This window comes from Lissotriton vulgaris, chromosome 1_1 (assembly GCF_964263255.1).
Source record: "Lissotriton vulgaris chromosome 1_1, aLisVul1.2, whole genome shotgun sequence".
In the NCBI taxonomy this organism is placed as follows: Eukaryota; Metazoa; Chordata; class Amphibia; order Caudata; family Salamandridae; genus Lissotriton; species Lissotriton vulgaris.
The window spans coordinates 2,120,755,437-2,120,782,298 of NC_141685.1; the positions used below are offsets into that span (position 1 = coordinate 2,120,755,437).

At 47.1% G+C, this 26,862-nt stretch overlaps 1 protein-coding gene and 1 pseudogene across 1 annotated transcript in view; one reads left to right on the top strand and one right to left on the bottom strand.

Annotated features, from left to right (window-relative positions):
- Nucleotides 1–1,513: 1,513 nt before the first annotated feature.
- Nucleotides 1,514–2,451, bottom strand: LOC147751692 (dnaJ homolog subfamily B member 1 pseudogene; annotated as a pseudogene).
- A 16,512-nt stretch (nucleotides 2,452–18,963) lies between these two features.
- POLR3B (RNA polymerase III subunit B) overlaps nucleotides 18,964–26,862 on the top strand; it is a 1,027,565-nt gene continuing 1,019,666 nt past the window's right edge. Inside the window, exon 1 of the mRNA XM_086921773.1 lies at nucleotides 18,964–19,156. Coding sequence (XP_086777899.1) covers nucleotides 19,085–19,156 — 72 coding nt within the window. The 5' untranslated portion in view covers nucleotides 18,964–19,084. The remainder of the gene's footprint in view (nucleotides 19,157–26,862) is intronic.

Genomic DNA, 26,862 nt, shown 5'->3' on the forward strand with positions numbered 1-26,862 from the left:
GTCCTCATACTAATCGTAGAACAAGAATCACACCTAAAACCAAGATGACACTCTTCGACCGTCTGGACACTTGAACTTCGTTGGACTTTGACTGGAACAGAGACTGCATCAAGGAAGAGTCCTGCTGCTCCTGGTCTTGCTGTCAAGTCTTCTGAGTCGTCTGTGTCTGTGCTTCATCCAGGTTCTCCAGAAGGCCTGTAGGCATCAAGGACATCCCTTGCATCTGCAGTCACCGCAACAAAGCTGACTGGTCTGCTGCTCCTGTCGTTCTGCGAGCTTCCCAAGGCCCAGCAACTCAGTTGGTGGTTCTGCAGCTCTCTCGAGGCCTGACCTGCCTTCTCTGCAATTTTGAGGACACTATCCCTCGTTGGAGCCGCTGGGACTGAACCCCTGGGCACCCAGTGTCATCGCCATTGCCACTGCTTGTTGGCTCTGTATTTCAGAGATCTTCGGGCTACAAGAAGCTCAAGCCTCCAGTGCCTCACCCGTTGAAGATCAGCATCCTCATTGCATCCTCTGCAACCTGGGTCTCCATCTTTGCTGAGCTGCCTTAGGTCCTCTTGCGACTCCGGTGCCTTCAGCCTGTGGGTCCTCTCAAGGGTCTTCCTTTGCTGCAGTTCAAGACTGGGCCTTCTTCTCCAGCCGCGGGGCCCTGACGCTCTTCATTTCTCCTCTCGCCCCTCCCCTCGGGTGATGCGCACGGCGCCGGCACTTGTGGGACTCTTCACCGCAGGGAGCACGCTGGGCGAGGTAGGCCGCGCGGGCGGGTGGAGATGGGGAAAATGATTCACCCGTCGAATGTTGAAGGTCGGATGGCCACGAGAGGTGCTCCCGGCGAGCCCCGCCAGCTGAAGGCGCTCCCGACGGGGAGACACGTAGGCGGGCCTCAAGCCGGAGCCAGGCACTGGAGGTAATGCCGGTGGGCTCCGCTGCTGACACCACGCGCTGCGGCATCGCAGGGTGGAGGCGGCCAGGCACGCATGTGCTCAGACCGGCCTCGTCGCCAGTGTGGAAGGCCAAGTCAGGGCCTGACACGTGGTTGCGGGAAGCACAGGACACAGTCACACGCACGCTGTGAATACAGGTTAGCCGGAAAGACCCCGAGCGGTCTTCCGCCTACTTTATTTATACCCCAGCGCGAGCCCGCCCCAGGGTATGCCTGGATGCATGTGTAAGTAGAAACATTGTTTGGGAGAGCCCGGATGGCTCTCTACACGGTGCACAGTGAAGTCATGATACCCCGCTGTACATCGGTGAAAAACAACTGCTTGCCAAAATGCAACCCCAAGTTTCACACACACTGAGACTAACTTTGGTCAGGCCCAGTAGATAACAACTTAACATGAAACAAGTTTTAATACAAGAGTGCTTAAGCATGTTACGATTTAATATTTCTGTGTAGCTCTTGCTTTTTAAAATTTTCTTCAGGCCATACAGCGCCCTCTCCTGACAGATTATATCAGCTGTAAACAAACACCAACTTTCCGATTCGATTGTCTTGTCGGCGTTGTGGCTATGCAGGTAGTATCCGCTCCAGTACTTCCTTAGAGGAAGGAGGAATTTAGTCGAGGATGAGGTTGCCCTGCTGCTCTGGGCCTTTGGGTGGGAAGGAGGCCTTCGCCTGGGATTCTCAGTTTCAATAACGTCATCCTTGAAACCGGTCGGATGGTCCTTCTGTCCAGGGTCGGGCCATTACCGGTACATTCACAGAACGCCTCTCTCAGGGTGGTTTTTGCTCGGTGGCTAATGTCTGAGCCTTCCCACTAAAGACTAGATGGGGTTTATCTTTCAGAACAAACACTAGATCGGAGAGGATGTTTGTAGGTGTTTCATCTCCTTCATTAGGGAAGGTAATTTTCGTACCCTTTCTTGATTTCTATGGGAATATTATCCCGCCCTTCGGAGTGTGCAGTTCTGCCATCTGGATTCAGGCGCTTATCAGAAATCTTCATTTACTGCTGTGGCCAGTGTAAATTTCATCAAGATGCCTTTTTTAAGCTCACGCACTACTGGATGTGATCACGTCCTCGCCGAGTCCTAGGAAAACCTGTTACCTAATCCACCGGCCCCCATCCCAAAGCTGGCAAATGGGTCATTAACTTCCATGGCCTCGTTTCGTTCCGTGCACTGAAGAACGTATCAAATGGATTGCGGCTTCTGAAGAACTGTGAAAACATAGTATGAGGATCGTAGTGAAATGTAACTGAATGACGGGTCATTAGGTCCACCGAGCTCGCCACCCACGTCCTTCATAATTATCTTCAACGTACTTGTCGAAGAACTCTCATTTTTTGGGGTCACTAACCACGTCTGAAGCAGCCTGGCTCCTTGTTTTTGCAGGGTGGTAGCACAGCGCACCTGCTTGCAATACGTTGCTTTTTTGACGTCCTCTTTTAAGGCACCACGGCGTGCCAGGGCTAGGCTTTTGCACCAATTAATCTTTTTACCCATGGTTGCTAAAAAAATAAATCACACCTCTGTCACAATATCATGCAATCAAGTAAAGTATAGTTTTATGCGAGTATCCAACCTCACTCTTCAACATACTAAATGCTGTAGCGGGCAAAGCTTATTTTACCGGAATGCGAACCTTGCGCAGACACACACGACTACTGCTTGCAGAGGCTAAGTGACGTTTCAGCCCCCCAGCCAATTACTGGTTAGACCCCATTCATGGGCTGCTAGGCAATTAGATGCATCCAAAGGCTCTCTGCAAGCTTCTGATTGGCTGTGAGCCCCAGAGTGCCCACAGCCTGTTGTATTAATGTGATTTAATGTCTACTTGTCCGTCGGACGTAATAGACAATAAATCTTCTTGCCTATCAATAAAAACAACATGGTTCGGGCGTCGGGCGATAGGATTTCCCCACCCCTGGCCCCCACGCATGCGCAGAGCAAATGAGAAGTATGAGTGAGCAGCCTGTGCTCGGAGCGAGAGATGTCAAAGCCAGCTTGGCCTATAAACGAGAGATGTGCCAAAGGATGCCTTCATTTAAAAGCCTGGGAAAGGAAGGAGCTGAAACTTTCTTATGTATAAAAGATACAAGAAGTGAACGACAAGTACAAATGTGACCATTAAGTCATGAGAAAAGCCTTTGGAATGACAGGGCAAAATCACAAACTGGTTTGAACAAGGAGGATATGAGGTGATCGTCACCACCCCTCTAATGGACCAATGAGAAATGAGTGCGGACCCTAAAAGTTTCAATTTTGGGTTAGATAGTTAGTGAAAAGGGTATATGAGCTTGCGCGAATGAGGGAAAAGGTTGGTTCCGTGGACTTTATTTCGCACTACAACATGCTGTAGGTCTGAACGATTTTTATGGTGCAAAAGACTTTGAAATATTTTGGACTTTAAACTTTTCATGGGGCAAAGAAAAGAGATCGGTCGCAGAGATTTTATGGCAGGAGGGAGACATCAAGGAGGTTAGAATGACAGTCAGCTGGGGAACCTGTTCTATGCAGTTCTGTCATCTTCCTATGGCAGATTGGTAATATGCTTTCTAATTTTTCATTTCTTAAATCTATCAAATAAATGCTTAAATTGTGCTTGTCTAAAGAATATGCTATTTTCCTTTCCTAATGAATCTAGATAAAATTTTGTAAAATATAAACTCAAGTCTGTTTTTTATTAGAATAAAAGTCATGACAAATTAAATGCTAAGAAGTTGTGGGAATATTGTGATTGAGCTGGACTTAATCGCCATCAACTGACTTCTACTAGTTGGTTCATCGACTAAATAGCGGAGTACCTTGATGTTGCATTCCTTATGACTGTTGAGTATTTTTATAATGTATAAAATATAGAATTTAGGTTAATGAGGTACCCCACTTATCCAGCAGCTAGCCTTCTTTATCGCCGATTCAGGGGCAGTGTATACTGGTGTGTGAATGTGTGACTCGCGGTGCTATCGGCCCCACCGATGAGTAAAATAAGTTGCTCCTGGGTTAGTGAGATGAGTTTGAAGGTTGTTTGGAAGCCACACTGCGTCACTGGCCATCAAGAGGAGTTGGCCTCGAATCTGGGAACCGGGTTCGAGTCTCGGCAATGACGCTGAACATCCTGTGATTCTAGGCAAATCACGTAATCTACCCGTGCCTAACTAAAATGCACGTGTCCTCATGTAACGCAATAGATGCTATGAAAAGCGCTCCTGATACCCGATACAGGGTCAAGTTCGCGCTATATAAAACTCCGTAAAAAAAAACGGTTACACCGAAGTGCACAGTGCGTGAACATAAAGATGCCATTGTTTAATCTATAGAAGAGTGCTAGAATTAGTGCTTATTATTTGAGGACTGGATAAAACAGAAGATTCTTAAGTCTCCTGTCAATCGGTAGAGAGCCTGCAGAGAGCATGGTAACAGTCCGCCCATCTAATCTGAGCGCGCCCCGTCTCCTTATCCTGTCTGCCTGGTGCCACTAAGCGATGCAACACAAGACATGGTAGCCACGGCCAGAGTTCACTCACAAGTGACACAAAAGCGCTTCTCTTGTGGGGTTTACATCAAGTACAGCTAAGCGATTGGTGTTTGAAGCACTATCTTAATTCAGTTACATTGCACTTGTAATCTTTGCGACAAGTGTATTGACAACAGAACGATCATGCAAAGGTGGGGGTTTGGGTGTATGAGACTGCAGTGAGGCATAAAGTAGCAGTTGCATTAGAGTAAACCTCTATACGCTATTGGTTCTGTAAGAAAGTAAGATGGGAGAGAATGTCCCTTCTGGTCGTCAACTGCCTTTGATTTCAATGTTGATATTGCAAATGTGTGTCCGTCTGTAACACAACTGGCGCTCATATGAAGCGCTCTGATACCTTTGGGTCTAGTTCGCGCTATATAAAATGCCCCAAAAAATTTCGAATGATCTATGTATAGGCATTTATGGGTATTTATGTATCACAAAGGTAGGTACAAAGCACTAGGTTACTGTACAATAGATGGGGAAGAAAAGTGTTTCCTAATGGCATCTATTCTGAATGAGTATTCAAAGTGGTTACATCTCTACAGCTTTTGCTTGAAAATAAGGTCCTCCTGCATTGGGGTATGTAACAGAAATCAGTTTGGCGATCTTAGACAAGTGTTTATGGGCCTGCTTCAACAAGGCTTCCAGGCAAGGCTTCCAGGCACTCTTTTTTCAATAGGAGCAATCTCATACGTCCCTCCCACTAAGCACCCTGATGACACTATACTGTAGACGTTGGTTTTTGCTCCCAATTCTCTTCGATACCCGCTGATCTTTCATTTTACCCACGTTTGCTCCAGAAGCAGCGGATTTCTGGTAAATTACATCGTGACTGGAGGCTAGGCAAACTAATGGAGGAGCCTAATCATTTTTTTCAGATCACACAATGTGCAAAAACTGGGGTACAACCCAGGAACATTTGTGTTACAACTAACAATTAAGGGAGGGGGTCTTAATACTACTCTTCAGTAATAGCATAACCACAATGGAAATTTGTCATATTCCCGAAAATATAGTTTGTGCTCATTGGAGTACAAAATGCGGAAAGGGGCAAAGTTGCCGCTATATTTTTAATAACAGTTCTAACTTTCTATTACTTCCTTTTAATATGTTATCACCATTTTCTCTCTTGCATACAAGAAACCATGTTGATTGCCCAGAATACCAACTTACTAAATACTAAACATGATCTTTACATTTCAGCCGTATAGATATGCCCCTCTTAACCACTAAACTACATCTGAAATTCTATGTCAGGACAGGAGGCTCCGATTATGCTTTCTCATTTCTTTAATGAAATGCTCAGCAGCCAATAAAAAAACAAACTACATTTCCCATGAACACCAGGGAATGACCATAGAGATGATGCTATAAAAGGTCCAAACATTAGTCTTTCTTCCTCTTTCTTTGCTGCTCCGCAGCCAGTTAAGTCTCTTTAACTTTATTCTGCTTCGATTGCTGTTATTGCTATTGCTTAATGCTGTTATTTATACACTTGCCTTGTCTTGCGCTGCTTTGCTTTTAGTGCGCGTTGCTTGTGTATGGTTCTGGTCCCGGTTCCTCCTGCGGTGTGTACCGGTGTTTGTTTCGTCCGTTAGCGACGTGTTTCTTGGGAGCGTGGGTTCACCTCCCTGCACCTGGCCGTTTGTGCCCGGTTGCTGTTTGTGGAGCGGGAGCAGGGGTCGCCAGCTCACACGAGGAGCACGAGCGCTCTCGAGCCGGTGTTCAGTAGCGGCAGTGTCGAGCATGCGCACTGCATTATTTCCAGTTTGAGGCTCTTTTTCCTCACGCAGGTTGAGTGAAGGACCGCTTTGACAGCGCTCACGCCCACAGCTCTGAACTTTCGACCCCGTTAGACGCCAGGGCACAGGAAAGTGTTTTGGTTGTTACTTTGTGCATAGGCTCTGCCTAGAGTGATATTTTGTGGCAGGCTTGTCTCCCTCCACGTGTACTTGTTTTTCCTTGAGTTTTACCTCAAGTTAGCCTGCCTGGGGTGTTCACTCCCCCTTACTTGTATCTTCGATACTCCATATTGTTCCAGTCATCTAGTGGGCTCTGAATATCTGCACACCTGTGCAATGGCGGAATATTATGAGGATGACGATGACTGCTTCTATCAAGAGGAAGAGGAGGACACTCTTGAATATGATCTGGTGGAGGAGTTGGATAAGAGTGTGCAGCTGTCTGTCAACAAGGCTCTGGTTAGGGCTATCAATCCCCTGAAGCGCCACCTCAACCAGTATGCAGTGCAACAGGGTTGGTTGCCTCCTTCGCAAAAGACCGCGAAGTCTCCACATAATCCTCACAAGACGGACTTTCAGAGACTGGCGAAGACTTTGAATGCGGAAGCGTCCAAATCTTCAGTTTCTCGTCTTGAGGACTCCGACCATGCTCAGGCTTCTTCTGTACGGACTCTCCTCCCAAGAAGCGACTCCGCAAGGAGCATTTTGTCGACGCGCCTGAGCGTCCCACCGTTTTGAATTTTGAGCCAGAGGACATTGTTCAGCCGAACTCCTCGTCGTGGTTGCCTGCTCCGGCAGTAGCCGCTTATTTGGAGGCTCATATTCGTCAGCCTTTTGAGGCGTCGGTTCGGGCCAGGCTCCGTTCCGAATGCCCTAGACCTGACCTTGCGGACCACCTGGCCGAGACCCCTGAGGTGGATCCGATGATGGTCACTTACCTCAAGAAGTATGCGAAGATCCGAAGAAGGGTCTGGACCGTTCCTGGCGGTCCGTCCAGGATAAATTGCTTGACTTACTTGGTCCCCTGTCCAAGATTCTGGATTTAGGTTTCAAGGCGAAGGAAGCTTCGGCTCTCGTGGACCCGGATGAATTCATAGAGTGGGCGCAGAGGGCAGTCTGCCAGCTGGGAAATGTTAACTGCGCAGTTTCTGCGGAACGGCGTAGGTCCATTCTTCTCAAATTGGACCCAAAGTTGGCGGAGTTGGCGACTTCGGAGGCGGGTCCTGAGGCACAGGGCCTTTTGTTTGGTCAGCCGTTCCTGAAGGAACTAACAAAGTTTGTGTCCGCCTTCAGCGGCATTGATAAAGCCCAAGCCTCCTTACGCCGGTTTTTACCAAGGCCGGACGACAACGGGGACGATCGTTCGGCCGTGGGTCGCAGCAGCAGTCCCAGAGAGGAGCCTCACAACAGCGAGGGGGCCACTATGAGTCTGGATACTCCACTCGTGCCAATTTCTACCCATCACGAAAAGGAAAGGGCCAATACGGAAAGGGCCGATCTGGCGGACAACAGGGCCATTACCAAGATGCCGGCACTACAGGTGAGCCTAATTCAAGCATGCGATGTAATGCTGGGGGGGAGAGTGCAGTTTTTCCTAAACAATTGGCGCTTGATCTCCACAGATGGCTGGGTGCTAGAAACCGTACAAGATTTCAAAATAGAATTCTATCACCCAGTACATCAGACCCGTCTTCCCCATCCTATTCTTTTTTCCCGTCCCGCTCAGGTTTGTCTCTCAGAGGAAATCGAGGCTCTCCTCAAAAAGGGAGCGATTGTTCCAACCGAACGCCATCCGAAGGGCTTTGTCAGTTCAGTCTTTCTGGTCGAGAAGAAGGGAGGCGGGTCTCGCCTGGTTCTCAACCTGAAAGACTTCAACAGCGGGGTAGTGTATAGGCACTTCAAGATGGAAGGCATCCATCTCTTACGGGATCTCCTTCGGGAAGGGGACTGGATGGTCCGTCTGGACTTGAAGGATGCGTACCTTTCAATCCCGATTTACAAGCCTCATCGTCGATTCCTCCAGTTTCAATGGCTGGGGCGGTGGTACGAGTATCAGGTTCTCCCATTCGGCCTTTCGTCAGCACCATGGTGCTTCACGAAATTACTCAGGCCAGTTGTGGAACATCTCCGTTCACGGGGAGTCAGACTGATCATATATCTGGACGACATTCTCCTTATGGCGGATTGCCCTCTCAGGCTTCTGCAGCATCTGGAGTGGTCCATCGAGCTCTTAAAGTCGCTAGGTTTTCTAGTCAATGTTCCGAAGTCGGTTTTGACCCCCTCTCAATCCATAGATTTTCTGGGCTTTCGGATAGACTCTGTGACTTGCCAACTTCTCTTGCCAAATCAGAAGCTTCGCTACATCAGGAGGGAATTGACGTCTGTTATTTCCAAACAGACTGTGTCGTTGAAGTCATTGGCTCGTGTGGTGGGCCTTCTAGCGTCCTCCATTCAGGCGATTTTTCCGGGTCCTCTGCATTACAGAGCGATGCAGCGCCTGAAGATTCAGCATCTCCGCAAAGGTCTCCGCTATTCAGATCAGATTCCTCTTTCGGAGGAGGTGCGGGGGGAGATGCAATGGTGGCTAGACCACATGGAGCCCTGTTCGGTTCATCTCCGGAACTGGTGATCGAATCCGACGCCAGTCGATGGGGTTGGGGAGCCCGTTGCGGTCCTGTCTCGACGGGGGGACGTTGGTCGCCTCAGGAGTTGTCTCTCCATATAAATTGTCTGGAACTCCTTGCGGGTTCCTTTGCGATAAGGTGTTTCTCTCCCCTTCAGACGAATTGTTGCATTCTTCTTCGGATGGACAATGTGTCTGCGGTCCGCTATGTCAACAAACTGGGCGGGACTCGGTCCAAGGTGTTGGCGGAGATAGCCAAGGATTTATGGCATTTTTGCCTCCAACGGAAGATCACGGTTATTGCAGAGTATCTTCCGGGTCGCAACAATCAGATTGCGGATTGGCATTCCAGACATCTTCGAGATTTCAGCGACTGGAGGCTTCATCCTCGAGTCTTCCGTGCCATTCTTCGGCAATGGGGCCAGTGTCACTTGGATCTGTTTGCCTCTCGCCTCAACGCGCAACTTCCCCGGTTTTTCAGTTGGAGACCGGATCCCCTAGCTCTGGCCACGGATGCTTTCCTGCAACAGTGGCCATCGACGCTCTGTTATGCGTTTCCCCCATTCCTGATGCTTCCCAGGGTGTTGGCTTACACCAAACGGTTTCGGTCAGAGTTGATTCTGATTGCTCCTCTGTGGAGGGCTCAGGCGTGGTTCCCAGTTCTCCTGGAGATGTGTTGCGCGCCTCCACTCCTTCTTCCCCTGAAGTGGAATCTGTTGCGGGATCCTCTCGGGGAACCGCATCCCCTCATTCTGGCCGGCTCTCTCCGGTTGCTGGCATGGCGAATCTCGGGGATCGTTGGTCGATCCCGGGCATTTCTGGCGACGCTGCCAACTTCATTAATAACGCCTGGTCTCCCAATACTCACAAGCGATATTGAGGGGCCTGGAAACGCTGGTGTGATTGGTGTGTTCAACGGGAGGTTGATCCCGTTTCAGCGGATGTCAGTATGATTATTCATTTCTTGACCTCTTTAGCCACTTCAGGTCTAGCCTATCAAACTGTGAGTAGTTTTCGTTCTGCTATTTCTGCTGGGCACGACCATATTGATGGTAAGCCTGTTGGTGAACATCATTTACTTTCAAAACTGCTTAAAGGGATTCGTCTTGCGAAACCTCCTACTTCTAAATATGTTTCTTTATGGGATGTTTCTGTTGTCCTGAGGTTTTTGGAAGCCTGGCCTTCGAATCTTTTACTGTCTCGTAAACAATTTTTCTACGAAATTGGCCATGTTACTATGTCTAGTGTCTTGCAAGCGCGTTTCTGATATCCGCGCCTTAGACCTTGCGGGTCGCAGTTTCACCCCCGAGGGTGTTACGTTCACTCTCTCTAGGAGGACTAAATCTAATACTTCCTCCATTACGTATCCTTCTTTTCCTGATCATCCCAATCTTTGTGTTGTCCAGTGTTTGAAGGATTATGAGGCGAGTACCGCTTCTTTGCGTACGGACATGCAGGGTCAATTGTTGATTGCCTTGCAGAAGCCTTTTCGCCCCGTTACGCCAGCCACTCTGGCTCGCTGGGTGCGCTGGCTTATGTCTGAGGCAGGCATTGATGTTTCTGTGTTCGGGGCACATTCTGCGAGAGGGGCAATGGCCTCTAAGGCTTTTTCCATGGGCGTCACTCTATTTGATATTATGAAAGCTGCAGATTGGTCTACAGACTCTGTTTTCAAAAAGTTTTATTATAAACCTATTGTTAGTGTTGCTTCTGTTGTGGTGGACCAGCTTTGAACAAGCATAATCGGAGCCTCCTGTCCTGACATAGAATTCAAAATTTGCAAACATTCGTGACAAGAATTTTCAATTCTATTAAGGACTAGGAGGCGAGGATTATCCCACCCATTGTTATGACTCTGTTACATTGCTGTACTGTGTAATATTTGCATACCATTGCAGTTTTATGCCTCTTTGTTTTTCCCTCCCCTTGATTTGATTTCTCTCCATTATTTGGATGTTACGGCTCTGTATCTTTTTCAGGTTCAGACCAGAAATGATCTTGTGGATCTTCTTCGGGAGCCTCCAGAGTTTCCTGCTTCTCGGACCCGAGATTCCTCCTTCCTCAGTTACAAGTTCCTTTGGATTTCGGCAGCGTGCTTGGAACTGTTGTTGCTGCTTTACTTAGGATTGTTTTTCGATGTTGACCTGTTTCCACAAAGAAAGAGGAAGAAAGACTAATGTTTGGACCTTTTATAGCATCATCTCTATGGTCATTCCCTGGTGTTCATGGGAAATATAGTTTGTTTTTTTATTGGCTGCTGAGCATTTCATTAAAGAAATGAGAAAGCATAATCCTCGCCTCCTAGTCCTTAATAGAATTGAAAATTCTTGTCACGAATGTTTGCAAATTTTGAATTAGGCTCTGTGATGACACTGTCAGTGGCTGGGTTCCAATTATATGTGGTAAACTCTTGCACAAGCCACCTAATTTGGAATATATTCAATCAATCAAAGAATTTGTAAAGCGTACTACTTACCCATGAGGGTCTCAAGGAGCTGGGGGAGGGGGTGCTGCTACTGCCTGAAGAGCCAGGTCTTGAGGAGTCTTCTGAAGGTCAGCAGGTCTTGGGGCTGCCGTAGGTGGGTGGGGAGGGTGTTCCAGGTCTTGGTGGCGGCAGCAAATATATTCATACCTATGTTTTCTCCAGGGACTATAGAGCCAACATTCGGCTATAAAGGCAAATGTTTCACCTGCACATTTAACTACCTGACATAATTAATCATGGCATCTTAAATTGTGTGAAATTTTCTTAATTCTATGATTTACATTTGTAATAGTAACGATGTACATTTGATTAATTTCACTGGAGTTCCATCCGCCACAATTATGTCAATTCTTTATGTAGAATTTGAGGTAGCACATGCAAACATGCCAAGAGTAATGTGTTAATTTTAAAGTGCTGCTATTACACAATGTACTAGTACTCAATTTTCGACCTCAGAAAGATGAAAGGCTGAATCATCGGAGCCAGCATTTTAAATTTTGACATGCAGGTCACAACAGATATCATCAGTGAGTGGTTTCCTCACTAAACCAAGATGAATTTACATATTTCTCATCCCCAATTTCTTTCTGCCTGTCGTTTTTGCTAGCTTTGTAACTTATTTTATGAAAATGTGCTTCAATATCCTTAAAAGGTTTAACAAATTAAAGTTCCACTGTTGCATGCAAATACGTACAGAAGTGTAGTGAAAGTTGTTATAAGCATGATGTTTTTTTTCTATTAATTGTCATATTTTTCTGTTCTGTGTATAACACAACCTAAGCTTGAGAAATATTGGATACATAGATTCTCAATATGGCATCAAATCTATGCACATAATTCCAATTCACACCATGCCACATAACTTCACTAAACAAATTCACTCCACACCACTCAATTCTATTTCAGGACAGGAGGCTCCGATTATGCTTAGTCTCATTTCTTTACTGACACATAGCAGCCAATCACATTACAGTAAAGAAAAACAAAACAATACGTCACGTATGAACTCAGGGCAACCATAGAGTACACCCATAGTATATAAACAGTCTCAGAGGTAACCACTTCCTCTTTCTTTGCTGCTCCGCAGCCAGTTAAGTGCATATTTCTTATTCTCTGAATGTTTAACTTGTATTGAGAGTTTCATTAAATACCGCTTTGTGCGCGCTGTTTAATATTGCTTTGGCGCTTATTTTCGCGCTCTTACTGCCGTCTTGGTCGTCGTTCCTTACACTCGGCCGGCGCGTCGGTGGGAGCGTGTGTCACCTCCCGGGGTCGGGCACTTGCTGCCGTTTGTCCCGTATTTTGGTGGAGGGAGTTGGGGACTGTCCTGCCTCGCGCGCGTTCAGCGCGAGTCGGCTTCTGAGCTGTCGGGCGAGCCGTGTGTCTGCGCATGCGCGACCTTTGTCCCTAAGGGCTTTTCCTCGCGCAGCTGTGTTTCTGTCAACACAGCGCCGGCTCCTGAACGCGTCTGTTGACGTTTGCGCCCACTGCCTGTCAGCTTGTCCCTTTCGACGCCGGAGCTTGGAAAAAGGTCCCGGTTGTGAATTTGCATAGGCTTTGCCTAGAGTGGTGATTTTTTTGGTCGGCAAGCCTCCCTCCACGCTCTAACTCTGGTGTTCTAAGCAGTTTTTTACTGTTTTTCTTGCTGACTGTGAGGTTTTTTCACTCCCTCGGACTGTGTCACTGACATACCGGATTCCTTGTCACCTAGTGGGCTGAATTACTACACTCCCAGTGTACCATGAGTGGCTCCTATCATTTTGAGGAGGAAGGTGACTTTGAGGAGGAGGGGTCTGACTTTTTTGAGCAGGACCTGGTGGAGGCACTCGACAAAGGGGTGCAGCTCTCTATGAATAGGGCAATGGCTCGCGCCATTACCCCCCTGAAGCGCCATTTGACGCAATATGCGCAACAGCAAGGTTGGCTTCCCTCAAAGAAGTCCTCATCTCCTGGTAATCCCCATTCTTCGGATTTTAGGAAGTTGGCTCGTTCCTTGTCCTCTAAATCCAAGGCTGTCCCTGTATTGGTAGAGAGCGATGACCATGATGCTTCCTCCTCTTCGTCGGAGGTTTTGCCTCCTCCTCCCAAAAAACGTAAGTGCAAAGAACATTTTGTGGATGCCTCCTCGCGGCCTCCTGTTTTAACTTTTGAGCCCGAGGATATTGTGCACCCGAATTCTTCCGCCTGGCTTCCTTCCCCGGCTGTGGCTGACTATGTTCAGCAATATATCAGGCACCCTTTTGACAAAGATGTACGAGCGCGTCTTCGCTCAGAGTGTCCGCGACCAGATTTGGCGGACAACCTGGCGGACACGCCGGAGGTCGACCCTACTATCCTTACATACATGACCAAATTTTCCAAGGACCCCAAAAAGGGTCTAGATCGTTCCTGGCGGGCTTGTCAGGATAAGGTTTTGGACCTTTTAGGTCCTATCACTAAAATATTGGACCTGGGCTTCCGGGCCAAGGAGACATCCTCCACTGTCGATCCTGACGAGCTCATTCAGTGGGCACAGCGAGCCGTCTGTTTTTTAGGGAACGCCAACTGTGCCCTCTCGAGTGAACGCCGGCGTTCTATTCTTCTAAAACTGGACCCGAAGTTGTCTGAACTTTCTTCCTCGGAGGCAGGTGCTGCTGCTCAGGGGCTTCTTTTTGGTCAATCCTTTTTGAAGGAACTCACCCATTTTGTCAGCACTTTTAGTAGTATTGACAAGGCACAGGCCACTTTGAAGCGGGCCATGCGTCCGGTTTTTAACAAGGCCGGACGAAGCTGGGGACGGTCGTCCGGCCGTGGTCAATACCAATCCACTCAACGTGGGAACCAGTCCCAAAAGGGAGGCCATCAGGATTCCGGTTATGCCCAGCGGTCTCACTTCTACCCTTCCAAAAAAGGACGTGGACAGTTCAAGAAAGGAGGTTCAGGTGGCTACTCCGGCGGACGTCAAGATTCCGCCGCTTCAGGTGAGGCTTCTTCCTGCATGCAGTGTTGTTCTGGGGGGCAGGATCCGCCTTTTTCTAGCCAATTGGCGCGCAATCTCAGGCGATGCTTGGGTGCTGGAAACAGTTCAGGGATTCAAAATCGAATTTTATCATCCCATTCACCAATCTCGTCCTCCCTTCCCTCTTCACTTCTCAAAGGAAAGTCAGGAGTTCATCACAGAGGAACTCAAGTCTCTGGTGTTGAAGGGGGCCATTGTGCCGACAGTCCGTCATCCGCAGGGCTTTGCCAGCTCGATCTTTCTGGTGGACAAGAAGGGAGGAGGTGCTCGGTTGGTCCTCAATCTGAAGGATTTCAATGCGGGGGTAGTTTACAGACACTTCAAGATGGAGGGTATCCATCTGTTGAGAGACCTCTTGAGGGAACGGGATTGGATGGTTCGTTTGGACCTCAAGGATGCTTATCTTTCGGTCCCGATCTTCCATCCACATCGCCGTTTTCTGCAGTTTCAGTGGCAGGGGACTTGGTATCAATACCAAGTCCTTCCCTTCGGCCTTTCGTCGGCACCGTGGTGTTTCACGAAGCTGTTACGTCCTGTAGTGGAATCGCTCCGCAGTCGTGGGGTCCGTTTGATCATTTATTTGGACGACATCCTCCTTCTGGCGGATTGTCCGGTCCGACTAATGACCCATCTGGACTGGACCATAGACCTTCTCCAGTCCCTCGGGTTTCTGGTGAATGTTCCCAAATCTGTGCTTCACCCTTCTCAGGTCATCGATTTCTTGGGGTTCAGAGTCAACTCCATCACTTGTCAGCTGCTGCTGCCCCAGCAGAAGATTCGCTATATCAAGAAAGAATTGAATTCCATTATCTCGAGTCCGACTGTGTCATTGAGGTTGTTAGCACGAGTAGTCGGGCTTCTGGCGTCTTCTCTGCAAGCAATATTTCCAGCGCCGCTACATTATCGAGCCCTTCAACGCCTGAAGATCCAGCATCTGCAGCGGGGCCTCCGGTATTCCGATTTGATACCTCTCTCGGAGGAGGCCAAGCTGGAGATGCAATGGTGGTTGGATCACATGGAGGCCTGGAACGGCAAAGCCCTCTTCGGCTCCTCCCCGGAGATTGTGATCGAGTCGGATGCCAGTCGTTGGGGTTGGGGAGCCCGCTGCGGTCCGGTCTCGACGGGGGGACGGTGGTCTCAGCGGGAACTTTCGCTCCACATCAACTGTTTGGAGTTGCTGGCGGGGTCTTTTGCGATCAAATGCCTGTCGCCTCTTCAATCCCACTGTTGCATCCTTCTCCGGATGGACAATATATCCGCAGTGCGTTACATCAACAAGCTGGGGGGTACTCGGTCGCGATTGTTGGCGGAGATTGCCAAGGAGTTCTGGCACTATTGCCTCCAACACAAGATCACTGTTATTGCAGAGTACCTTCCCGGGTCTCGCAATATAGTGGCGGACTGGAACTCCAGACATCTGAGGGACTTCAGCGACTGGAGACTCCACCCCAGGGTGTTTCGCCAACTACTTCGCAACTGGGGTCCGTGTCTGATCGACCTCTTTGCGTCCCGGCTCAACGCCCAACTTCCCCAGTTCTTCAGCTGGCGACCGGATCCGGAGGCTCTTGCCACCGATGCTTTCCTTCAGACGTGGCCGACATCCCTCTGTTATGCGTTTCCCCCATTCATGATGCTCCCGAGGGTTCTGGCCTACGTGACGCGCTTTCAGGCGGAATTGATTCTGATTGCCCCTCTCTGGCGGGCTCAACCGTGGTTCCCTGTTCTTCTAGAGATGGCATGCGACCTGCCCTTTCTTCTTCCTCAGAGAGCGAATCTCCTTCTAGATCCATTGCAGAATCCGCATCCCCTGGTTCAGTGGCGAATTTCGGGGAACGTTGGACGGTGCCAGGCCTTTCTGAGGACGCTGCCAGATTCCTCAGCAATGCCTGGGCCCCTAACACTCACAAGCGCTACAGAAGTTCCTGGAAGCGTTGGAGTGATTGGTGTGCTCAACGGCAAGTTGATCCCACATCGGCTGATATCTCTTTGATATGCAATTTTTTGTCCTCTCTGTCCTCCTCTTCGGGTTTGGCTTATTACACAGTCAACAATTTCCGTTCCGCCATCTCGGCGGGTCATCTTCCTGTCGATGGCAAGCCAGTTGGGGAACATCCTCTCGTAGCCCAACTTCTGAAAGGTATTCGTATGGCTACTCCTCCTAAACCTAAATATGTTTCCCTCTGGGATGTTTCTGTGGTACTACGTTTTCTAGAAGCTTGGCCGATTAATTCCTTATTATCTCGTAAGCAACTTTCAGCCAAGCTTACTATGTTACTGTGTTTGCTTTCCTGCAAACGCATTTCTGACGTCCGCGCTATAGATCTAGCGGGTCGTAGTTTCACGCCTGAGGGTGTTTCATTTCGCCTTTCCCGGCGCACAAAAACTAACACGGAGGTCATTTCGTATCCTTCTTTTCCGGCTCGACCCAACCTTTGTGTGGTTCAGTGCCTTAAGGAGTATGAGGTGAGTACTTCTCTTTATCGATCTGATATGCAGGGTCAATTGTTGATTGCTTTGCAAAAACCCTTTCGTCCCGTTGCTCCAGCCACTTTGGCCCGTTGGGTAAGATGGCTTATGGAGGAAGCGGGCATTGATGTTTCTGTTTTCGGGGCTCACTCGGCTCGGGGAGCCATGGCCTCTAAGGCTTTTTCATTGGGGGTCTCTTTATGTGACATTATGAAAGCGGCTGATTGGTCATCAGATTCCGTGTTTAAGACATTCTATTTCAAGCCTGTTCCTACTGTTGCTTCTGTTGTGGTGGATGAGCTTTGAACAAGCATAATCGGAGCCTCCTGTCCTGAAATAGAATTCAAAATTTGCTAACATTCGTGCCAAGAATTTTCAATTCTATTAAGGACAAGGAGGCGAGGATTATCCCACCCTTTGTATATGCATATATCTATTATATTGTTACTCTGCAATGCTACATAGTTCTTTTCTGATGAAATGTACTGAATGCTTTAATTTTTGCTCTACCCACCCTTTATTTGCTCATGATTACACAGGATGTGTATTACGGCTTTGTGTCTCTTTTCAGGCTCTGATCCCAAGTAAGGTTCCTCCGGACCCGCCATTGTGGAAGTTCTGCTGCGAGTTTCTACTCCTCGTGGGACTTCTTCTATTCCTGTGGCTTTTGGAAGTTCCTCCTCCTCCTCGTTCGGATTTTGGCCCTTTCGGATGATGTTCTCCGTGGATTTTCTGATGTTCAATTGGTTCTTCCTACTGGATTTGGACAAAGAAAGAGGAAGTGGTTACCTCTGAGACTGTTTATATACTATGGGTGTACTCTATGGTTGCCCTGAGTTCATACGTGACGTATTGTTTTGTTTTTCTTTACTGTAATGTGATTGGCTGCTATGTGTCAGTAAAGAAATGAGACTAAGCATAATCCTCGCCTCCTTGTCCTTAATAGAATTGAAAATTCTTGGCACGAATGTTAGCAAATTTTGAATTCCACAACAATTCCAATCCAACCCGCATAATTACACTTCACACCACATACATACACTCCATAAAACATGTTTGTTTTTGTGTACCCTTCCTTTTAAGTCTCCTGTTTAACTTTGTAATGTTCTATTGTGTAACACTTTTCTCTTGTAACGTAACTGGTTCTATTGTACAGCGCTTTGACACCTTCGGGTAATATCCGCGCTTTATAAAAATACACAAAATAAAAATGAATAAAACATGGTTAAAAGACACCGTTATTTAAAATGCCAATAGCTCTAATTCAAGCAAACGCGAGACCGAATGCATTTCCAAAGCTTGTTAGTACTGGGGAGTGAATACAACGTTGTGTCCCCATGCATAACAAAAACAGGGATATTACAAGTTTTTCGAACCAAACTTCAGACCTTTGCATTTAATAAAAAGAGCAATTTCTGAAATGCACACGTGTATACGGACGCGACTAACTTATTCTACCTATGATAAACGGTGGTATGCTGCCACTAGAGGCATTCAAATATCAGACATAAGCACATTTAAGACAGGCACATGTAAAAAAGGACAAATGAAAACCCGGACGAAAGTTGGACCACCCTTCTATTGTTATATTCGATGTTGCTTACTATAATGCTCCTCTAACTCTTAGCAGCTGTTCGCACTCCTTTCAGTCTACTCCCATTCTTTATTCTCCAATGTAGTTTACAATGACTGCAACCAATGACAGAACGAAAAATAGGGATGGGCGTGGCTGGGAAGGTGGTCAAAGAGCAGAAGCATAATCTTCCTTTCAAACTCTTGCATGTGTGTTAGCCATCTTGGAATTTTGTTCGTGTAGCTTTTACTCGCAAAGAAGTTTCGACAGGAACTTTACTTCTATAACTTTTTTCCAGCAACAAAAGCAACAAAAAATAATATGTATATATGAGCTATATCGATTTTAGAATCTGTTTATTTTTGAGACGTGTACCTATTTATTTTATAAAAAAATACTCCGATTATCAACAGTGAACGTATTCTTCTAAAATATCGTTGCAACTTTTTAAAAACGTGACATTTTGCATCGCCGTCCACTTTAACATTGAAATTTATTGTGGGTGTGACAGAGATGCTCCATTGTAACATGGCCGCCATATTAACATGCTCCTCTGCTTTTTCGCCAGGCGTGAGACACTTTCAGTTTCAGAGCGGAACCTTCTGTCTGTTTCTTGCTGTCCTGTTAGGAATTGGTTTAGGTGATTGACCCACGTGTTGCTTTGCGTCTCATGCCTAGTTTATGTTTCCTTACTGACTATCTGCTGTTTGTGGATGTTGATGTCCCAGGATGGATGTTTTAGCCGCTGAGTTCGGGAATCTGACTGCAGAGCAGATCGTAGCTCCTATAGATACCGTGGAGGTGAGAAACAATCTACTTTTCATTCTGAGCTGGGAGAACAGTATGAAATTATCAAATTCCCATTTACATACTGTCCCATTTTTGCCATGGATAATTTCTTAGGTGTGTCGTATAACCCCACCAGCCCTGTATAAACCCGAGTCACTCCAGGTACTTGCATTGTAAAACTCTGTCATTTTACAAGGAAGGTCTGTGCTTTATGATCGTGCCAGTGTGGCACGGAAGGACCCTTCATGCAGAAGGGATGCCTAAATTATGAAACAAGACGATACAAGGTGTGTGTTACTTATGAAGTACCCGTCTTACAGAAGGCAAAATAAATGTGACCTGTTTAGCATTCTTCTAATGTTCAGGTGTCATATTTAAACATTTGCCGCGTTTAGAACAGACTGAAATAACTACTGCTTTGAGAACAGTGTTTCTTGTGTTTACTCACAATTTAGATTTAATTATATGAAGTTTTTTTGTTCCTATTACTGACAAAAGTCCATCTCCCAGTCCTTTCGGTTGGGAATATTAACAACATCGAGGCGTAGTTGTCACTTCTTTAAATGTCTGAAAACGCAGTGAACAGCTAAAGTCTACCTCGAGGGCGCTGTTTTAAGGGACTGCAGGTATCTAGGCAGCACAGGTCGCGGAGAAGGCATTCAAGTTCAAGTTCAAGTTCATGAATTTGTATAGCGCACTACTCACCCAGAGGGTCTCAAGGCGCTTGAGGGGCGTAGGTGCATTATTTATTGAATAGCCAAGTTTTTAGTTGCTTTCTGAAGGATAGGTGGTTCTGTGTAAGGCGGAGGTGTGTGGGGAGAGAATTCCAGGTCTTGGCCGCTAGGTAGGAAAAGGATCTTCCTCCCATGGTGGACCTATGGATGCGCGGGATTGCGGCGAGGGCTTGATTGGAAGATCGTAGTTGACGGTTGGGTGTGTAGAGGGATAGTCGCGTGTTGAGGCATTCAGGTCCTAGGTCATAGAGGGCCTTGTGTGCGTGGGTGAGGAGGCGGAAAGTTATTCTTTTGTTGATGGGGAGCCAATGGAGGTCTTTCAGGTGGCCGGAGATGTGAGCTTGGCGGGGGATGTCCAGTATGAGTCTGGCGGAGGCGTTTTGGATGCGTTGGAGTTTTTTCTGAAGTTTGGCTGTGGTTCCGGCGTAAAGGGTATTTCCATAATCCAGTCGGCTAGTGACCAGTGCGTGGGTGACTGTCTTTCTTGTTTCGGTGGGAATCCAACTGAAGATTTTTTTGAGCATGCGTAGTACGTTGAAGCATGACGAAGAAACAGCATTGTCTTGTTTGGCCATCGAGAGGGAGGAGTCTAGGATGAAGCCCAGGTTACATGCGTGATCTGTGGGAATGGGTGCTGTACCCAGGGCCGCAAGCCACCATGAGTCGTCCCAGGCAGAGGGGGATGATCCTAGGATGAGGACTTCCGTTTTGTCCGAGTTAAGTTTTAAACGGCTGTTCTTCATCCATTCGGCTACTTCTTTCATTCCTTCGTGTAGATTGGTTTTGGCGGTGTTTGGGTCCTTGGTGAGGGAGAGGATCAGTTGGGTGTAGTCTGCGTAGGAGATGATGTTGAGGTTGTGTTGTCGTGCGATGGATGCGAGGGGACTCATGTAAACGTTGAAAAGGGTGGGACTGAGAGATGATGCTTGTGGTACGCCGCAGATGACTTCGGTGGCCTCTGAATTGAATGGGGGAAGGTGGACTCTCTGGGTTCTTTCGGTGAGGAACGAGGTGATCCAGTCCAAGGCTTTTCCTTTTATGCCGATGTTGCTGAGGCGTTGTATGAGTGTACTGTGACAGACCGTGTCAAAGGCGGCAGAGAGGTCGAGTAGGATGAGGGCCACTGTTTCCCCGTTGTCCAGTAGTGTTCGGATGTCGTCTGTTGCTGCGATGAGGGCGGTTTCGGTGCTGTGTTTGGCTCGAAAGCCGGACTGTGAGGGATCGAGGGAGTTGTTTATTCGAGGAAGGCGGCGAGTTGGCTATTGACGGCTTTCTCAATGACTTTGGCCGGGAATGGGAGGAGGGATATGGGGCGGTAGTTTTTAAGTTCAGATGGGTCTGCTGTGGGTTTCTTTAGGAGGGCTCTGACTTCGGCATGTTTCCAGCTTTCTGGGAAGGTGGCAGAGATGAAGGAGCAGTTGATGACATCACGGAGATGGGGTGCGATGATGGAGTCTGCTTTGTTGAAGATGTGGTGGGGACATGGGTCGGTTGGCGATCCAGAGTGGATAGAATTCATCAGGCGGATGGTGTCTTCGCTAGTGATTGGGTTCCAGGCGCTGAGGTTGTTAGAGGTCGGTTTAGGTTCTGAGGGGGGTGGAGTGGCTTGTTTGTTGTCGCTGTTTTCGAAGCTGTTGTGTATGTCGGCAATTTTGTTGTAGAAGAAGGAGGATAACGAATCGCAGAGGTCTTGGGAGGGAGTGATGTCGTTTGAGGCTGCGGTAGGGTTGGTGAATTCTTTGACGATGTTGAATAGTTCCTTGCTGTTATGGGCGTTGTTGTCGAGTCGGTTCTTGAATGCTGATTTCTTCGTGGAACGGATCAGCTGGTGGTGTTTGCGGGTGGCTGCCTTGAGGGTGGTCATGTTGTCGGAGGTTGGGTTTTTTCTCCATGTCTTCTCAAGCGTGCGGCATAGCTTTTTGGATTTCTTAAGGTCATCGTTGAACCAGGGGGCCTTTTTATTGTTTTGTTTGGTGAGATGGTTTTTCAAGGGTGCTAGTTCGTCAGCGCTGTGAGTGATCCATTGTTTGAATTTGATGGCAGCTTGGTTTGGGTCCGATGAGAGGGCGGGTGGGTTTTGGTTGAGCGATGTGAGGAGTTGGTCGGTGGTGATTTTGTTCCATTTTCTTCGGGGGATAGGTTGTGGGGGTTGTGGGTCGAGGTGGCTTTGTAGCTGAAGTGAACACAACTGTGGTCTGTCCAGTGGAGAGCTGTGGTGCGATCAAAGGAGATGTGTTTGCTGGAGGTGAATATTGGGTCGAGCGTGTGACCGGCTACATGGGTGGGGGTGTCAACAAGTTGATTGAGGCCGAGATTGGCTAGGTTGTCAATAAGGGTGGTGGTGTTGTCGTTTTTCTTGTCCAGGTGGAAGTTGAGGTCTCCTAATAGGATGTAGTTCTCGGATGCGAGGGCATGTGGACTGATGAAGTCGGTGATGTCTTCGCTGAATTGTTTACGAGTTCCTGGAGGTCTGTAGATGAGGGTGCCTCTAAGTGTGGTTCTAGGGTCGGTGTGGACCTGGAAGTGGAGGTGTTCGGTGGTTGTAATGTTATCGTCGGAGCTGGTCGTGATTTTGATGGTGTTCTTATGGGCGATGCCTCCTATCGTTTGGACGGCGCGGTCTTTCCGGATAATCTTGTAATTGTTTGGGATGGCTATGGCGATGTCGGGTGCTGATGATGCGTTCATGCATGTTTCAGTAAGGAAGGCGACGTCCGGTGATGTAGTGTTGAGTAGATCCCAGAGTTCGGTGGTGTGTCTGTGGACCGAGCGGGTGTTCAGCAGGATGCACTTCAGGTGATTAGAGTCGGAGCTGCGTTTGGGGTTAGTGGTATGGGTCTTGATGCTGGTAAATTTGCATGAGTGGCAGGCGAAGGGTCCGTGGGTGTGTCCGGGGGCAGCTACGCAACAATGTGGGATGCGTCCGGGGTTGAGGGCTAGGAGGGTGGCAGCGGCATACGTGATGTGGGTGGAGGGCGCTGCGCGGGGGCCGGGGGGTCTGGCGCTGGGCGCGGTCCAGGCTCGGACGGGCGTAGACGGGCTTACCTTTGGCGCGCAAGGGGCGCGACCGCTGCGCGTGGACGCTGCGCGTAGGTCCATCTGTCATAAATGGAGAAGTGGAGCCTAACGGTGCAACAAATACCCCTATTGAAATCCCTACACTCTTTACGTACAGATACTTCTAGCTCACAAGAACAAGCTGTGAGCAAGCAACAAATAGCAGAAGGTGTTCGCATTTCAGCCCCGGGTAACAGTCCGTTTAAGGCACCCTCCAAATTTGTACCTACCATGCCACGTGATGCCCTGGATATCTTTCATGACCGCATCACTGAGGAACTCAGAATTTTACATCGTAAAACACTCAACAGTCAACGACAAGTAAAAAACAACAAAGATCAACAATCTTTTCGATTGATGGAAAAATTAAAAAACAACAATTCCCTTGTTATCAATAACTCCGACAAAGGAGGTAATCTTGTGTTATGGGATAAAACAGCCTATAAAGAAGAAGCCTATAGGCATTTAAACAACACAGAATGCTATGAAATGACCAATGGAGTTGCAGTCACTAAAGTCAACAAGGATTATAAAGAACAATTGACCAAGTGGAACAGAGAAGGCCTCATCACAAAAGATGAGTTTGGCTTTCTCCACGAGGAATTTCCAGTAATACCAATGTTCTATCGAATCCCGAAAGTGCATAAGCAGACAACACCTGTACCGGGACGCCCCATAATTTCAGCCAGAGACAGTGTCTTCGAAAATACATCTCGATACGTGGATCACTATTTGCAGGAACATGTGACCACATTTCCAACGTATCTTCGTGACACCAAGGACTTCCTACAAAAATTGAGCACGATCCATTGGTCTAGTGACTGTTTACTCATGACATTAGACATAACATCGCTCTATACGAGCATCAGACACAACAAGGGACTCGCGGCGACTGAATTTTTTCTAACAAATAGATGCATTACTATGTATAAACATAATGCTATGTTATTGGACATGATGCGGTGGTGGCTTTACAACAATTTCTTTTTATTTGAAGGAAAGGTGTTTAAACAGCTACAGGGTGTAGCCATGGGTGCATGCTTCTCCCCCAGCTACGCATGTTTACACGTGGGCTGGTGGGAGAGGCATGTGCTCATGGAACAGCACAGAGAGTTGGTACGGGAACATATAGTACACATATGTAGATACATAGACAACATTTTTGTCGTCTGGAAGGGTTCCGAACAGCAAGCATTGCAATTTGTTAACACCATCCACAATAATGTGTTAAATTTGCATTTCACTGCCCACATAGATCCGAGTTCAGTAAACTTTTTAGACATAAATGTGTACATAGAGAATAACAGAGTGGAAACACAGTTATACCGCAAACCCACAGCGGGAAATTCGCTGTTACATGCGAGCAGTTTTCATCCTCAACACACAATCACGAGTTTACCGTACGGTGAATTCTTGAGGATTCGTAGGGTTTGCAGCACACCGGAGGCACTAGCAGCAGCACAACAGTCTGCTTGGGACAGGTTTGTGCAGAGAGGCTATAGAACTAAATTATTAGATTCTGCTCTTAGAAAAGCAAACGCACGGGATAGGGCATAGTTATTACAAACTATGGCCACACAGAGCACAGGAGACGTTGATACTAACCAGGACCTGTCACAGGTTGATGTTCCCTTGCCCAACACATCCATCTCTTGTAGGTTTATTTTAACCTACAGCAGGCAAGCTAAAACCATACAAAGCATTATCAATGCGCATTGGCCAATTGTACAAACTGACACAGTCTTGTCCTCAGTACTACCAGCTAGACCCAATTTCACCTATAGGAAAGCGCGCTCTATGCGTAGCCAGGTAGTAAGAACTAGCCCTGAACTAGATGTCAAAGGAGGGTGGCTCAGCGCAAGCAAAGGGTTTTATAAATGCAGTAAAAGCCGCGCATGCAAATTTGGGAAAAACATGAAATCATATATCAGTCCCTTCACAGACAAACCCATCAGTCTGAAGGGCTACTTTACCTGCCGCACTGACCATGCGGTGTATATTCTCCAATGTGTGTGTGTGCTCCGTTATGTCGGGAGCACAAAACTTCCTGCATACCAGAGAATTTTGCAGCATTTACGGGCAGCAGTCAATTCTGACCCCACCTGTCCGGTGGCCCGTCATATCAAAACTGAGCATTCCAACGACCTCAATGTACTGACTTACTTCGTTATAGACAGCGTGCCCCCCAATTAGCGAGGCGGGTACCGAGAAAAATTACTCAGACAGCTAGAAACGAAGTACATAATCGAGCTAGATACCAAGTCCCCTAAAGGTTTAAATTTGTGCGAAGATTTGCACCATTACCTGTAACTAGCCCACCATCAGTACCATAGTTTCACACTAGTACACTTTATTAATGATGAATAGTAGATTTCACCTTCCTCCAAGGTTATCCTCCATATCGATCTCCACCTGTGTGTTCGCGCTCATGTTAACTTGGATATGCTCTGACATTTTATTATTGTTAGCCTATGAGTATAGATGAACTATATAGAGCTATTCAGCAGTCAATTCTTCACAGTCTATTCTGACTGACTTAGGCAAGAGCATATATGATTGATGTGTATATATCTTGAGTTTATCAACCAATGATGCACCAATAGGTGTCGAATAGGGGTTTTTCAGTTTAAGTTTTCATGCCGCCATTTCCTTCTCCGTTTTGGAGAATCAACATATGTCAGTTTGACACATTTTTTAATCACACTAAAAGTCACATATTTTCACACTACCACTATTATTGTAAATGAGAATGTTAGTCATAGAGGCAGCATTGGTATATGAGAGGACATATGATGTCTTTATATAGATTTACATATGGTACAATTTTTTATTTGGGGTACCAATCACTGTTTGTTATGCATTTGGGGCATGTGCAATAAGGTCCAGACCTGTTGATTATATATACTCGGGATATATATATATATATATATATATATATATATTGTTGAATTATACATTGAAATGTTTGACATGCTTATGTCTGCAATACATTCAGGCCAGCCATTACTATAGCGATTGTACGATTGTATAAAAGGAAAATTGAAGAATCTTTATTGCATTGGAGCAGTTATGCTAGAGTTTTTGGAAGTATTGCTTTAAAATGAATATCAGGTGCCCCCATTTGAGTATGACCGGGTTCTATTCAGTATACAGAATGCTGATCAACTAATGTATTTGTACATGGATATTTCTTATTCCTTTGACCTCTCCACAAATATAAGAGGAACCACAATGAGCCCTAAGGTTACTGTATCACGACAGTCTTAATTCAATTTATTGTTGTATTTGCACCTATACACATAACAATGGAGTTGTTTTATTTGTATCTTGTAAAGTTACGGAATACTAAATTCAAGATCACTAAAACTGACGAAAACAAAATGTCATGTAGTTCTAAGTGGGTAGTGCCTTTTCACTTTCTATTGTAATTGTAGTTTCACGAGCACGTGATGGTCACTCAGGTGTATAAATCATGTTTATCCGGTAACACGAGTATGTGAGCAAGGCCACCCTGCTGGCCGAAACTCGTCATCTCGTCCCGTTGCTGCGCAGATGAAAATATGAAATAAACAATTTCTGCAGTCAGCAGTGATTTAAATGGCAAAGTGTCCGTGTTCTCTGTTTGGTGGAGTCTAACACCTGGAGCGGTAATCGGATATATATATGTATATCTATATCTCCAAAACAGTCCTGACCTCGGGATCCTCAGATACCAGCAACCAGGTGCAGACCACAAAATGAGCTTCAAAGTGGAGAAGTGTTGCTCAATGATTAGAGCGGCAGACCTTGATACAGAGGTCTAGCCCGGGACCAGGGTTCAATTCCCCACCTCGGCGGGTCTTGGGCTAAAAAATTCCATGGACCTGATAATTCTCGCCTCGGTGCCTATTCCAATCATAGAGTCCCACTCTGCAACTCTGGGCAATA